The sequence below is a fragment of the Pleurodeles waltl genome, chromosome 8, assembly GCF_031143425.1.
Source record: "Pleurodeles waltl isolate 20211129_DDA chromosome 8, aPleWal1.hap1.20221129, whole genome shotgun sequence".
In the NCBI taxonomy this organism is placed as follows: domain Eukaryota; kingdom Metazoa; phylum Chordata; class Amphibia; order Caudata; family Salamandridae; genus Pleurodeles; species Pleurodeles waltl.
The window spans coordinates 1,191,456,776-1,191,471,208 of NC_090447.1; the positions used below are offsets into that span (position 1 = coordinate 1,191,456,776).

General features: G+C 44.0%; 1 protein-coding gene across 2 annotated transcripts in view; it reads left to right on the top strand.

Moving 5' to 3' along the window:
• Positions 1-14,433, top strand: part of LOC138250508 (serine/threonine-protein kinase Nek5-like) — a 350,116-nt gene that overhangs the window by 289,219 nt on the left and 46,464 nt on the right. For both annotated transcript variants that reach the window (XM_069205454.1, XM_069205455.1), the window contains exon 19: positions 7,017-7,143. In XM_069205454.1, coding sequence (XP_069061555.1) covers positions 7,017-7,143 — 127 coding nt within the window. The remainder of the gene's footprint in view (positions 1-7,016; positions 7,144-14,433) is intronic.

Consider the following 14,433-nt stretch of genomic DNA (forward strand, 5'->3'; position numbering starts at 1 on the left):
CAAATCAGTCTTGACAGTGCTCCAATGGGAACAGTCCATCTTGAACAGCCAGGCCAGATCCTCCTTGAACCAGAACACAAACAGCAGTTTCCCCCTTATTAGGCCTCATCAGCTGGCTATAGCTTGGTTCCAGTTGCACAGCGTGCACGGAACCTATGTCTGGGCATACCCGTCCCGCTCATGGTGCCACACTGCAGTATATAGAAAAATGATTAATGGAATGCTTGAACTAATCTCAGTAACTGGTAATTTATTGGGGCTGCATTACATTTCATTGTTATTTTGCATATCATCGTTATTTTGCACGTTATTTTGCACACTGTTATGGAGCCAGCCTTATGCAAATCAGTCTTGACCATGTTCCAATAGGAACAGTCAAGAACGACCTGACAGGCAAGGCCATCCCTGAACTGGAACACAAGCAACCCAGGATCAGTTTCACCCTGATTTGGGAACATGGTGAGAGAAGTGTACCTGTGCCCTGAGTGGCCAACTGGATCCCTAATGCTGATTTCTTTTTTGTCACAGACGTACAGGGATCATACATGTGTGCCATGACTTAGGCCTGTTCACATGGATTATGGTCTAGTTGGACCGGGATCGGTGTCCAAAGTGCTACCCTAATAGTGGTGGAAGGCTACTGCCTTCACCAGAAGTTAAAACAGCACAAGTGTGGTGGTGGCAGCATACTGTGTAGTGATCAAAGACATCTTGTGTACATTCAGAAAGTTAACCTAGGAGTACAGGGATCATACATGTGTGCCATGACTTAGGCCTGTCACATGGATTATGGTCTAGTTGGACCGGGATCGGTGTCCAAAGTGCTACCCTAATAGTGGTGGAAGGCTACTGCCTTCACCAGAAGTTAAAACAGCACAAGTGTGGTGGTGGCAGCATACTGTGTAGTGATCAAAGACATCTTGTGGACATTCAGAAAGTTAACCTAGGAATACATTCTCCCAGTCACTTGCATTGGCTTTGTGATTTGTAACTCACATTTTCTTCCTTTCCAATTGCTTGCTTTATTTGTTTTAGGCTGTTTTCCCTTGCTGCCAAAACCTTATATACAGTATCCTTTTGACTACTCCCCTTCTGTAAACAGGCCTGTAAATATTTTTTCTTGCTGTGCATTCAGAGACCGAGGTCAAATGTCAGGCGCTGTTTTCCAAGGACGCTTGTTTATTTTTCTTTATCTGACTTCAGAATGAGAGGATTTATGTGACAAACTTGTTAGATATTATGGATAGGAAAGAGTTTTTTTCTAGCACATGACAACATTTAAATGAACCGTGAAAGTATTTCAAAATCAGAAGTAGGAACACAATGAAGCACATTTTTGTTATCTCTGAAGTGTGTTGGAAACAAATACTTTAATATGATCAAAACAAATCATTACCCTAGGTGATGCAATTTCCATACATTTTCGTCTGTACAGTATAGATTTATTAGTAAAATTGTATGTCTGTGCAAATGTAATTGTCATTTCAATTGAAACTTTGTTGTCTGTAGTGGCAGTGTGCTACCACACCATGAATACTCCACTCTACCCTACTCTGCTCCACTCTATGCCACTTCACACTATGCCTCTGTACTCTACACTGTACCACACTACTATGTGCCAATGCACGCCGCTACTCCACTCTACTCTACACACTGCACTTTTCACCACTGCACTCTACACCACTCCAGTCTAGACCACACCAATATACACTGCACAACTCTACTCTACGCCACTGTAGTCTCTGGCACTCTGCAACACTGCACTTTATGTGACTGCACTCTATGCCATTGCACTCTGTACCAATGCACTGTACCCCAATACACTTTCCTCTGTAACACTCACCTCCATGACCCTGTATTGTACACCTATGCACTTTACTCTAACACTCAACTCTATGCCTCTGCACTCTATGCCAATCCACTGTACGCCACTCCAATCTACTTTGCACCACTGCACTCTAAGCCATTACACTCAACACCACTTTACTCTACCCCATTACACTCTATGCCACTCTGCACAACTGCACTACTCCACTCTATGCCACTTCACACTACTCTGAAACAATCTACTCTACGCCACTGCACTCTACACCACTCTACTTCACTCTATGCCATTTCACTCTAGCCACTCTAATCTTAACCACTGCACTTTACAACATTGCACCCTCCACAAATGCACTCTATGTCACTGCACTGTACACCACTGCACTCTACTCTGTATCACTGTACTCCTCTCCATGCCACTCTAACCCACTCTTCCCCACTGCACTCTGACGCTACTCTGAAACACTGCACTCTCTGCCGCTGAATTTTGTGCCACTCTATGCACTTCTTCACTCTATGCTACTCCACTCTATGCCACTGCACTCTATAGCACTGTATACTTTACTCTGCACCACTCCATGCTATCTACTGTGCACCACTCTACCCCACTGCACTCTATGACACTCGACTACACTCTACGGCACAGCAGTCTATGCCACTCTACTCTACTCTACACCACTACCCTCTGCATCACTCAACGTTATGCTATTCCACTCTGCACCACGCTATGGCACCCTATTCTATGCCACCGCATTGTACACCACTCTAATCTGTGCCATGCCATAATGCACCACTCTACTCTACCCCACTCCACGGCACTCTACTCTGGGTCACTCCACTCTGCACCACTCCACCCTGCACTACTGTATTGTAAGCCACCTCATTCTACGGTGCTGAATTCAGTGCCACTGCACTCTGTGACACTGCTCTCTACACCACTATACTCTGCAACACTATGCCAGTGCACTCAACGCCAGTCCACTCTACTCTCTGCCACTCCAGTGTATGCCACTCTACGCAACTCCACACTATGCCACTCCATTACATGACACTCTCTGCCACTCCACTTTACAGCAGTCTACTTCACTCTTCGCCATTCCACGCTACGACACTCCACCACACTCTCCTCAACACCCCTAACTTTTAGCCATACTGAACAGCAGCCACTCTGGTGTACAACACGGCTAAAACACATGCACATGGCAAAGCCAATAGCTATTGCACAGGCAAGACCTATTGGCTTTGCCAATTCTTCTTATCCTGTGTCACTGGAGTAGTGCCTACAGGATCACTCACCTTTTTAAAAGTTTCGCTGTGTGTTTAACTCACCAATAGCCTACACCAGTTTGATGTGGAAGTGCGTGTTCCGTGAAAATGTGCTGAGTGCATGAATGCTTGCAAGGGATACCTACACCTAGGATAAAGTATGGTACAGTGTGCACTAGGTAAATATTTGTGCGCTGGCAGTGTTTGTTTAAAGTGACACACATTAGTACAGTACAGAGGGACTATAGTGCAGAACAGTGTGCACAGACCGAGTGCATTTGTTAGATGTGGATATGCCAGTAGTAACGTAATGCACAAGGACAGCAGTACTGGACAGTGATTGTACTGTAAATGAACACTGAGTGCAGAAGTGCCTGCACTGGTACATTACATGGAGGACCTTCGGTTCCATTTTGAGAAGCCTAAGCCTGGCTGGTGAAAAACATAAGGAATAGAGGAATCCCCCAGAAAGAATTGTATATTTCTGCATTCCTGTAAACTGGGTGGGACCAGCACTGGAGGACTGGGAACCAAGCTCTCTTTGTGTATTTCAAAGGGCTTTTTGATTCAGTGACAAATCACAATGAAGGGGCCTGGACACATCTCAGAAATAGGGCGATGGGCTGATAAGGGAATCATAAAGGGCTTTTGATGCACATATCAGTGTGGCTGACATCCAGGGGTAAACTCTCACTCCCATAAATCTTGTTGTGGGTTAATAAACTTCTGAGTCCTGCCTGCTGTGACAGACATCCTTCAGGAGGAAGAGTAAAGGGGAGAAATTTCCATTTCAAAGCAGCAGACCCCCAATATAAAACTTCAAAAGTCCTGCATTTATATCACATTTTGTGTCTGGAAAAGAACTGTAAGTAGGGGAGTCTGAGACCCCATACTTGGTCATCTGCTGAGCAGCCAGAGGAGCTGTGTGAGGAGGGGAAGGTCTACAAGGCTTCTGCATGTGACCATGACTAGGAGCCCAGCCTGCTAGTCTACCTGATAGGTGAGGGGACATCATCCAGGGAAACCAAGACCACCTGCCATGGAGTCTGAATCTCCAGTACGTGTCTGTTTGCCAAGACCAGTGTGTCCATGAGGGCGAGGAGCATGTTGGAGGGAGCGAGATCCAAACTGGAGCCCGGACAAGTGGGGCTCCTGAACGAGGTGTGAGGAGATGTGCTGCATCAATGGGGCCATTGCCTGTGCGCTGCATTGTGAAGTTTGGTGACCTTGTATGCCAGGATAGGCTGCTGTGCAACAAGGTCAAGTGGTGCATCAATGGAGGTGTTGCCCATGTGCAGTGTGGTAAAAGGTTGGTGAGCCCCATATGCTAGGAGGGGCCGCCAGGTGCCAAGGAACTGTGACATATTGATTGGGCCGTGGCCCATATGCCGAAAGTTTCTGCAACCCTGTATACCAGGCGAGCCATGGGAGAGGCAACCTGAGGCGAGCATGACGCAACAGTGAGGTTATTTGGTGTGACACTTTATGCAAGGAGGGGCGACTCGGACTGCTGAGGACGATGGTCTGGGTCGTTGCCCTTGTCCTGAAAACTGCTGCTATGACCAAGATGAGGGAGGCTTAGTATCCAAGGAGGCCCAAGGATGGAGAAGACGCCCTCAGAGCCCTGCCTGACCAAGGAGACTGCCCCTAACCCTGAGCAAGGAAGAAAAAGGACTCATTGTATGTGGCTGGAGCCAGAGCAACTCTGATAGTCAGGACACTGGTAAACGCCGCTCCGGAGAGTAGAGTCAGCACCTGCCACGAGCTGCGCCTGTGAATGGATCCAGCCTGACTTTGACGATCCCGGCAAGGACCACGCTGCACTGCTAACAAGTTTCATACTGCCAGAGCAGCTAAGCTGAGAACTGGGCCTACCAGGCCCCAAAGGATATACCACCTTTGGTTTTTGCAACCTTACTTGACTCTAAGTAACCACACCCTACTAGCTGAGTCCGAGAGGGGGATATACCGTGAACAGTCCTGATAGTTTACATTCCCTGGATGTTGCCGCAAGGGAATGGGGAAAAACAGCACACTTGTACAAGGGAACTTAGTAGACATGGAGTGGCCTGACAACTACCAGTGTCCCTTCCTCAAGGGGGAACTATGTTATTGCTTTTTGAATATTGTTTATCTTTACAAGTGTAGAATTAAGGAGTTACACAGAGATGTGAGGGAGCTCCCAACATTTTCATTATGGCCTCTACTTCCCCACAGCATGGAAATACAAAGAGAATGGGCAACTTCTAAGACCACATACAAAAGTATGCTGAGAAAACAGTGGGCAGCTTGGAATGTGGGTAAATAGACCTACTACAGCACGTCACTGGACAGTCACTGAAATATCTGTCAGGAAAACACTTAGCCTAACTTTTAGAAAGCATAAATGGATAAAATGACACTTTATCATGACAAGAGAAAAGTATAATATACTCTTTTAAAATGAATTGAAATGTGCTACTAATAGGAAACTTGATGATTATGTAATGGAGTAAACCGCCCCAGTGCCTCTTATGTGGCCTGTGTTCATAGGTCTCTTGGCTGAGATAACACGACCTGCTGGTTGAATCCATGGGTCTCAATTCACCAAGATTCCAGGGGTAGTGGAAGCGACATCACGCGCCCTTTGACCTTTACTTTCACTACACACACACAAATTCACACTTACACACACACTCTCACATAAACACAATTTCACCTGCAAGCACTCACACAACATACATTTAAAAGCCTTTTAACTTAACTTAGCTGCCATGGAAGGGCATATTCACTTTTCTATTTTACTAATAGTGAATAATATTTTAATACTCACTATTAGTGTAATAAAACCTTGACAGAAAACAAAGAGAGCAGAGCCCCAAGTGACATCAATAAGGACGAGTTGCCACTGTCTTCCTGGCACTGAATTTGCCACCTCTGAAGCCAGGGGTCGCAAAGGCAATGCCAGGGTCCGCAAAGGGTAAGCCAGGGGTCACAGCTGCGAATGACGTCCATGGTGAATCTCGCCTCTCAGGAATTATTGTCCTGTTCTCTTTGTTCTGTTCTGTTCTCTCCGATCCTGGTGTGTGATCGTGAGCTGGCAGTGAAATAAGTACTGCCTGGGTGGCTCTCAGCATCAGGGCGCTCTTTAGCTGTCGCTCCGGAGCCACCCATAAACAATACTCTATTTGTAATCCGTGTGTGAGGAATGATGGTTCCTGCAACAGCCGCCACGCCACCTGCACCTGTTTCCTGCAGGGCCATTGAATGTTGCACCTATCAGAGCTGAAAGATGAACTCCTTTGCTGAATCAGAAAATGATTGGCTGGGAAGCAGATGGGGAATGTAATTCAACAAAATGCAGTTACTCAGAATGCTTTAAAAAAAAAAAAATCTGTATTTATCCATTTAAAGCTATAGAGCAAAAAAGCGTAAAAGGGAAAAGCAACATACAATACAATGGCATTTTACCTGACATCTGTAGCAGATGGAAAGATAAATGCACTTACAACACAAAGGTATCCGATGGCTCTCCTCCGGGCTGGCTTACTGTATGTATGAAACGAACGACTGAAGGGGGCGTATCTTTTGTCCCATTGCTAAATGCTCTGGTGAGTGTAAACAAAATGTGACTGACAAATGAAGTCCTCTTTTAAAGTATATATGCTTGCATTTTTTATTTATGTTTTTTTTTATTACATAAGGCTAGCAAACCAGTTAAAGCTGGCACTAGACCAGACCTTAAAAGGGAAATTAGATACAACAATTGTCATTATTGTGTTTTCATGTGGACTTTGTATCTGATATAAACCAGAAAGCAGAAGCAAGAGGAATACGAAGCGTAGGAGTTTAAAAATACCAGTAAGTGTATTTTTTTTATCGTGCTGCGTTTACTGAAACATTTAACCTCTTTTAACAAACCCCATGCATTTTATCTCTTGCTGCAGGAAATTGAGTTGTTTAATCAGACCTTGACATTTGATCATGGCAAGAAACTTCAGGAAACAAACTGGGAGAAAGTGTGTGAAGATCGCAGGGACAGAGCTTTAGTGGATATTGGCTGCCATGACTCAGGTAGTTACCCAACGGAAATGCAGTTATTTATAATAAACTCATTAAGATGACTCCTAATGCCAGACCGCATTAACTTGTGCTCAGATGATTAGGCAGAGGCTTATGGAACCTGGATTTAACCAGTATAACTGTTATGATGAAATGTTGTTTAACTAATCAGCATGCCCACACCGATGCTCTTGAATCGTGCTAATTAATGTTTCTGTGACTGTTACTGAGGTAATTGGACATAGGTTACGTGTATTAAGCTTGATAAAATTCAGAAAGTTACAAAGATACCTTTTCCACCTGTTAGTGACAGTATTTATGTGTAATGATCCCAGTCCTTGGCATAAACTTCCTTCTTTTGATGTTCCTTCAGACCAATAGCAATAAGAAGCACCATGCAATATGACTAATTTTCGTTTGCTGCACTTATTGTAATGCTTTTATGCCGAGATTACAGATTGACATTGATTTAGGATGAGGTTAAAATGGTGCATGGCCATGACAACTGTTTAGTATGAACAATTCTATTTTTCTGACAACCTCCTCCGCTGTCCTTGCGTCGCCACACCTTATTCCCATCCTCATACTTTCTGTTCTGACAAAATAAAATAACTCGTTATTATGGAGAAAGTTACTCTGCATTCCCGAAGTCCAAGAAGCCTTTCCAAAGGCCTACAGGGGAAAGATGTGCTGCCAGCCTACATTTACTCTTTCTGCAAATCGTGGTGCTTATATGCCTTTTCAGCTACACATCACAAAATGCTACACTTAAAACCAGCAATATTACACAGCTCAGGACTGACTTGGTGTCTTTCAGAACCATGCACCGTAAATATGCTGACACCCGCCTTGTATGTCCTTGACACTGAAGAAACTTCTGCTGTCCGCATAACATGCCCAGACCTCCGGACTTCATAGTGATTATAGCAGTGGCGGCTGCCACTGAACATCGGCAGCAGGGCAGGACCGTGCGCGGCCGTGGGGGTGGGGGGCAATGGGAGCCTTTGCATGTTTTCTACCCGGCTGTGCTATACAGCCACAAAGTGCGCATGTTTTTTTGGCCGGCCAAAAAGACATGCGCACTTTGTGTGCACATAGCTCTCCTTGGGCCCCCTCCCTCCAGCAAAGCCCAGCCCCCCCCCCCCCTCCACAGGGAAAAATAAAATGATAATAACTTTTTAGGAAAACCAGTGGGGCGACGGTCCTCCACCCTTGGATTATAGGAGGCTACATTCTGGTGACTTAAATATTACTGGTCGCCTATTGAACTACTCTGTTTATTGGTTTGCTAACGCAGATGTCTTAATTGAACATTCATTAAAAATTTCTATGTATTTTGAATAATTACTTATGTAGAAAAATGAATAACATAGAAAAATAATGTGCACGTTTAAAATTGTGACCTCGGCGATTGGCCACCAGTGTTCACGAAATGTACTAATTAATGATTAATCTATATGAAATATTGAAAATTTATTATATTAATGTAGTAAAATGCCATATTAAGGGTTATTAATTATGCTCTTGCTTATTAATTGTAGGCCTGAACTTAGCAAGTGTCTTGGCCTAGTTTTGCCAGGCCTCATGCGGAAGCTGTATTTCCTAGCGTTTAAAGAAAAATGCCGACAGAGTGAACTAACTGTGAAATGCTCATTGTTTTAAAAAAAAAATTTGCAGACACTTTCTATGAGAACCGACAGACAGGAGATGTCTCTAGCAATGTATCTAATAGTGTGTAATGTGTATGAGATGTACTTTCCCACGACGCGAACAATGAAGACACTGACTGGAGAGGAAGATGCAACAATTTCGATACCTGACGAGCCGGATGATGAAAACAACGTAAACCTGACCAATCAATGACGTGAACTGTGAAATATTAGAATTCATAGATTTGGTAAAGGGAAAATATTGGGTATGGTAATAACGTACAATTAATTGACCAATCGGAAACTGGGGGATGGTTTGGGGAACTTTGATATAACAATGTGCCAAGGGAAGAAGACTTCAGATGTTAGGAGACAGATTTTACCCCGTTATGAACTGCAACATTGAAAAGATTTGAGATTCTGTCATTGGGCTCATACTCTCTGACTCATAGCCTGATGTGTTGCTGATCGACTGATGACCTGAGGACGAAGGCTGATTCTGCTTGCTGACCCATGCCAAGGATAGGATATGACAATGACTGAATTGTATTGTCATGCCTTTTCCTTCTAGGTACCAACTGCGCTGACTTAGTACTTTTATTTAGGTAGATGTTTTCCAAAAATTGTGTTCTAAATTGTTTTGCATGAAGCCCCATATGCTGATGCTAATTGGAGTTAGTTGAGGTGACTTACATGATGAATGACAAATTACAGAGACAAATGGTTGACGGACTATCTAGCTGAATTTAAGGGATGCCATAATTTTCCTGAATTGGCTTTTACTAATGTCTTCTGTTGATGCATTAGAATGTCTTTTGATTCAAGCTTTGATTAGGTCACGTCTTCTGCGACTTGCTGATTAAATTGTTTCGATTAAGAGTTGATAGTTAAAAATTAATGACTTAGTATTGTTAACGAACAGGGAATAAACTTGCTAAACTTGTACATAAAGATGTGGTTATTCATGACTGAAAAGTCATGGTGTGTGAAAACTACTGACTCCATTGATTGTTGAATTGATTAATGGCTCTTGACTATTGTGTATTGATTTCTGATTCTGTATCAAAACTATGGTAAGAACACTCTATACGAATCAAAAGGTTCATAGACCTGTACGCATCTCCTTGTAAGTTTACTTACCAAGGACCGGTGCACCAACAGTTATGGTAGCAGACTGAGGGTTAGTTTCTATATGGGCTTGCCTTGGTGTTCGATACAGAGTGACAAGTGTTGACAGTTGTGCTACGAGACTGATGAACAGGTGTTCCTAGTTATGGTAATAGTTTAAAGATTGATCAGTTTGAGAATTTAGTATAATTGAATTTTGGATTTTGTTTTTCAAAATGGTATTTGTAGAGAGAATGATGTTCCCTTAAGCCCAGAAATTACTTTCCCAGATCCTGTAACCTGCTAGTGGTGTTGGGTATGTTCTCGGCGTTCCAGTGATAGAGTGAGAGACCTAGAGTGCGCTTACAAGGCTTATGCATATCGAATGTGAATTGTGACGTCGGTCAGGGAATTTAGGGAGTCTGCGTACTCCAGATGAAGTTTTAGTAGGAGTGTGCGTACTCTGCAGTATGAGAGTAGGGAAGTCATCGATCTTCATATGTGTGTGGCGCTTTGTGCTCCATAATTGTCCACGTGGTCGTTGATGTACGGACCCTGCGTGGTCTAAGACTCCGGAGTATATTGAAAAGTGTATGAGACACTTGGTTATAGGTTGTTATCTGTCTGGTTTAGTAGGTTGATCGAGAGTGCTCAACAAGTTGGTGTGTACGTTAAGTGAGCGAGAGGGAAATTTTGACTGAGATTTGGCGAGTTGTATGTGCACCAGGACAGACCCATTGAACATTTGAGAGTAAAATTTGCGGGTTGAATTTTGCTTGCGAATCTAGGAGACCGAGAAAGAGGAATAGCTGCATGAGCGAAAGGGCCATCAGTAAAAATCCATAAGGTTTCTGAAGCGATTGTGTTACCTTCCTGTAGTAAACCAGCAGATTTGTTTTTGGTTATTGGATTTTAGTTAGTGCTCGCAATAATTTGCATTAGTTTGTATGAATTGGAGTTTAGGAGGACAAGCCGCAAGACATTGTCAGCCGCAGTATGTGTGACGTCACTGGAACCGCGCTGGGATAGGTCGGTTAGAGAGAATGGTTGCGCATGGATTGGCAGTCCTCTGTGAGAGGCAATTGGTTAAGAACGTGGGTGAAAGGCATGTTGGGAGTAAAAGTCATTTCCTGATTTGATTTTGAATACAGAAAAGCAGAAAAGATTAAGTCTTTCAAGGCGTTAAAGAGTGCCCTAAAGGGAGATACTTACATTAAAACAAGTGTATGAGAGCCTACACCGCCAGAGAATACTCCGGCTTACATTGTAATGGAGGAACGAGGTGTCGCGCCATGTCTTTGGTTGAAGCAGTGGGGCAAGTTAACAGCGAAAAATGGAAGCTTAGCGTTTCCTGAGAATGGGACGTTCAGTTTGAGAATTTTGGAGCAATTGCGGATGGCACTATTTGAATCGAAGCCCCTTCCGAGACCAGCACAGTTTGAGGCATTAGCACTTTGGGAAATGGTAGCGAGACAGCAACAGCAAATGAAATTTGAGCAGAGAGTGAGAAAGGTAGAGAAGTCACTAGCAGTGGCAAGATGGGATTGGGAGCAGAAAAAATGGAGAGCAGTGACGTTGCAGGATGTTAAGTTGTTTCCAGCTAGTACGCAGGAAGATGAGACGGAAGTAAAGAAATCAACTAGAAAGTCAAATAAGGGTTTGTCTGAAAGTAAGGAAGCAAGAAAGTCTTCTATGGTAGAGGAGGACTCTGATACTGAGGACCTTATTACACAGATACTGAGAGATCGACCACCACCGTATGCGGTGCATGATGATGGTCCAAGTACTAGTGCTGATCCAACAGCCCCAGCACAGGCAATGAGGACAGTGAGTTTGGTACAGGTTAATACTAGCCAGACACAGGGTGTGGTGCAAGGACCTAATGTGTTGACTGCTCCTGTAGTTAAGGCACATATGCATCTGCCACCCATACAGAGAATCTATCCTGATGTGCCTGTCATAGAGACTACTTCAAACTTAGTGGTACTACAGAGCAAGTGGTTCCAAGACCATTGTTGGTTCAGACTGAGCCAACTCTGATTTTGTTTCCCCAGGTACAGCAGCAGGGGATACCGAGGTTTACGCCAATGACGGGGACACAGTCAGACTTGACACCGATTATGATTCAGACCATGGGAGTTACTCTCCCACAATGTTCAGGTGGTAGAGCAGCCTCAGATGCAATATTGTTGCTGATTACTGTTGGTCCAGCAGTACCATTATATGCACAGAAGAAACCAGACGTGAATGAGCAAGGAGAGATGTCCCAGAGTTTAGTGAGGAGGGGATCAACTGAACAAGTGCAGGTAGCCTATTCTATGGGCCAGACTTTTGATGGGTCAAGATGAATGTTAGATCTCAGTCCATTCGTTGCACTTCCTGATACTGTGACAGGACCTAGTGCAAGACAGAGCCTAAAATTATTGACACCACAGGCACTAAGTGCAGTGGTACATTGGGTACCACCAATGAACGCGAGTAACATTTCTTTACAGGGACTGACAGCTCAGCAGCTGTCCGAATGGTTGGACAAGCTGAAAACCCCATAGAATGCTTCCAATGGTGAAGAGCAGATCAACTGTGTCAGACTAAGCCTGGAAGCAAATTAACTTGTTGAGGGAACAATGGGGGTGAATAGATTAGAGTCCTACACAGAGGCAGAATTGAGATACTTATGCCCGAGAATTACAAGAGAAGTGAGCAAGGTACATCAGGGATTAGCAGACTTTGCAAAGAAACATGATATAGAAATTGAGAAAACAAAGCATTTAAAGAGAAGCTACAGATTGGATTTTGATGCAAAGGATTTTGAACGCATGAGGTCAGCCGGAATGAAGGCACACCTCAAGGAATTACTGCAGAGTGATCAAGTTGTGGGAGCATTAGAGAAGTGGGAAGGCAGATGGGCAAAGAAGAAAGATAAAAGGAAACTAGATTCTGTAGAGGTGATTGAGAATGTACAACAGGGCAAGGATCCACTAAAGATTTTACTGATGAGAGAAATTCCAGGAGGACAGTTTGTTTATGTTTCTTGGCATAGGAGTGATATTTTGTCATTCACGAATGATTATCCAAAGTTGAGGGAAAAGCCGGTAGAGTAGTACTAGCAGACAGACAGATTTGTGAAGCTCTCGAAATGTCTGTGGGAAGATTTGAATACATTACTAGAGATAGTGGTCGAGTGAAAAAGAGCTGTAGACTGGCCGACAAGTGAGCCAGAGAGGGATAAGAATCCAAGTGCAGCATCACCCGAGGAAATGAAACATTACTATAAGGTGATTGAGTTCCTGAAAACAAGGATTTCACCCAAAAACATCGATTGGCAGAGGACTGACAGGACAGTGCAGGAGGTGAAGGAATCGATACATGCGTACTATGAGAGGTTGTTGAAAGTGTTCAAGGAGTACAGTGGCAAGGAAGCAATTAAGCTAAAAGACATGCTGCATTTCGTGTTTAGGTTTGTGGAGGGACTGAGACCTGAGATAGGTCAGATGATTATGAGTCAATTGATTTGTTGGCCAGCTAAGCTGATTGATGAGGTGTTGCAGTATGCAAAATACTGTAGTGACGAGATTGAGTTGAAGCAGAAAAAGTTGAAAGAGAAGGCAATGGTAATGCAGATTAAGGCAGCTCAAACCGGAGTACAGGGGACTTTTGTGCAACAGATGCCACAGCAGCAGGGAAATGTCATGTTCCAGCCTCAAATGAGAGGTGGAGGTCGTGGAGGCAATGTGATTCATGGTCTGGATTTGAACACCATAGTGGTGCAGGGTGATGTGCAGGGAATGAAGAAGTTATTGCTTAGTCACATCTGCGGGCCGTGGGCCACTGGAAGCGGGAGTGTCCGACGATGGTGCAGGACGGTGTTGTTCAGCAAAATAATGATGTCAATGCATTCCAAACTATGAGAGGACCGAGATTGAGGGGTCCTAATCCAGATTTTCAGAATAATGTGAATCAAATGCAGAATTTTCAGCCTAGGCAGCAGGTGCAATTGCCCCGTGCACAAGTGTCACAGTTGCAGCCGATGCAGCAGCAGGTGACCATGGTACCTAGACAGCAAATGCAGATACCTCAAGCCCCGATGGAGCAGCAACAGATGTTGCTTTCTCAACGGGTCACAGGTCAAAGACAAGACAGAAGTAGTAATGCAGTACACCAATTCCCATTACACAGTGAGAATGAATTCATTGGTGACTGGGTGTATGATAGTTTGGAGGAGGAGCCATGTGTGCCTGCAGCTTCCTTAGAAGTGGACCAGAGAGGACCCTATGTCACAAGGTCTCATTTTTGGTAGACACAGAAGCTACACGCTCTACAGTGAAAAGTGCAGAAGTTCCAAATTTGCCTGTTCAGGTTGTAGGAGTAGCGAATCTGTATTTGACAAATCCAATTACAGATCCAGTGCAAGTTGAGATTGGCAATTTACAGGGACTGCATACATTCGTAGTTTGTGACTCGAGTTCAGTATCCCTACAGGGAAGGGAGTTGCTGTGTAAAACCAGGTGTCTGATTACTTGTTCAACTGATAGAATTGAGATCCAGA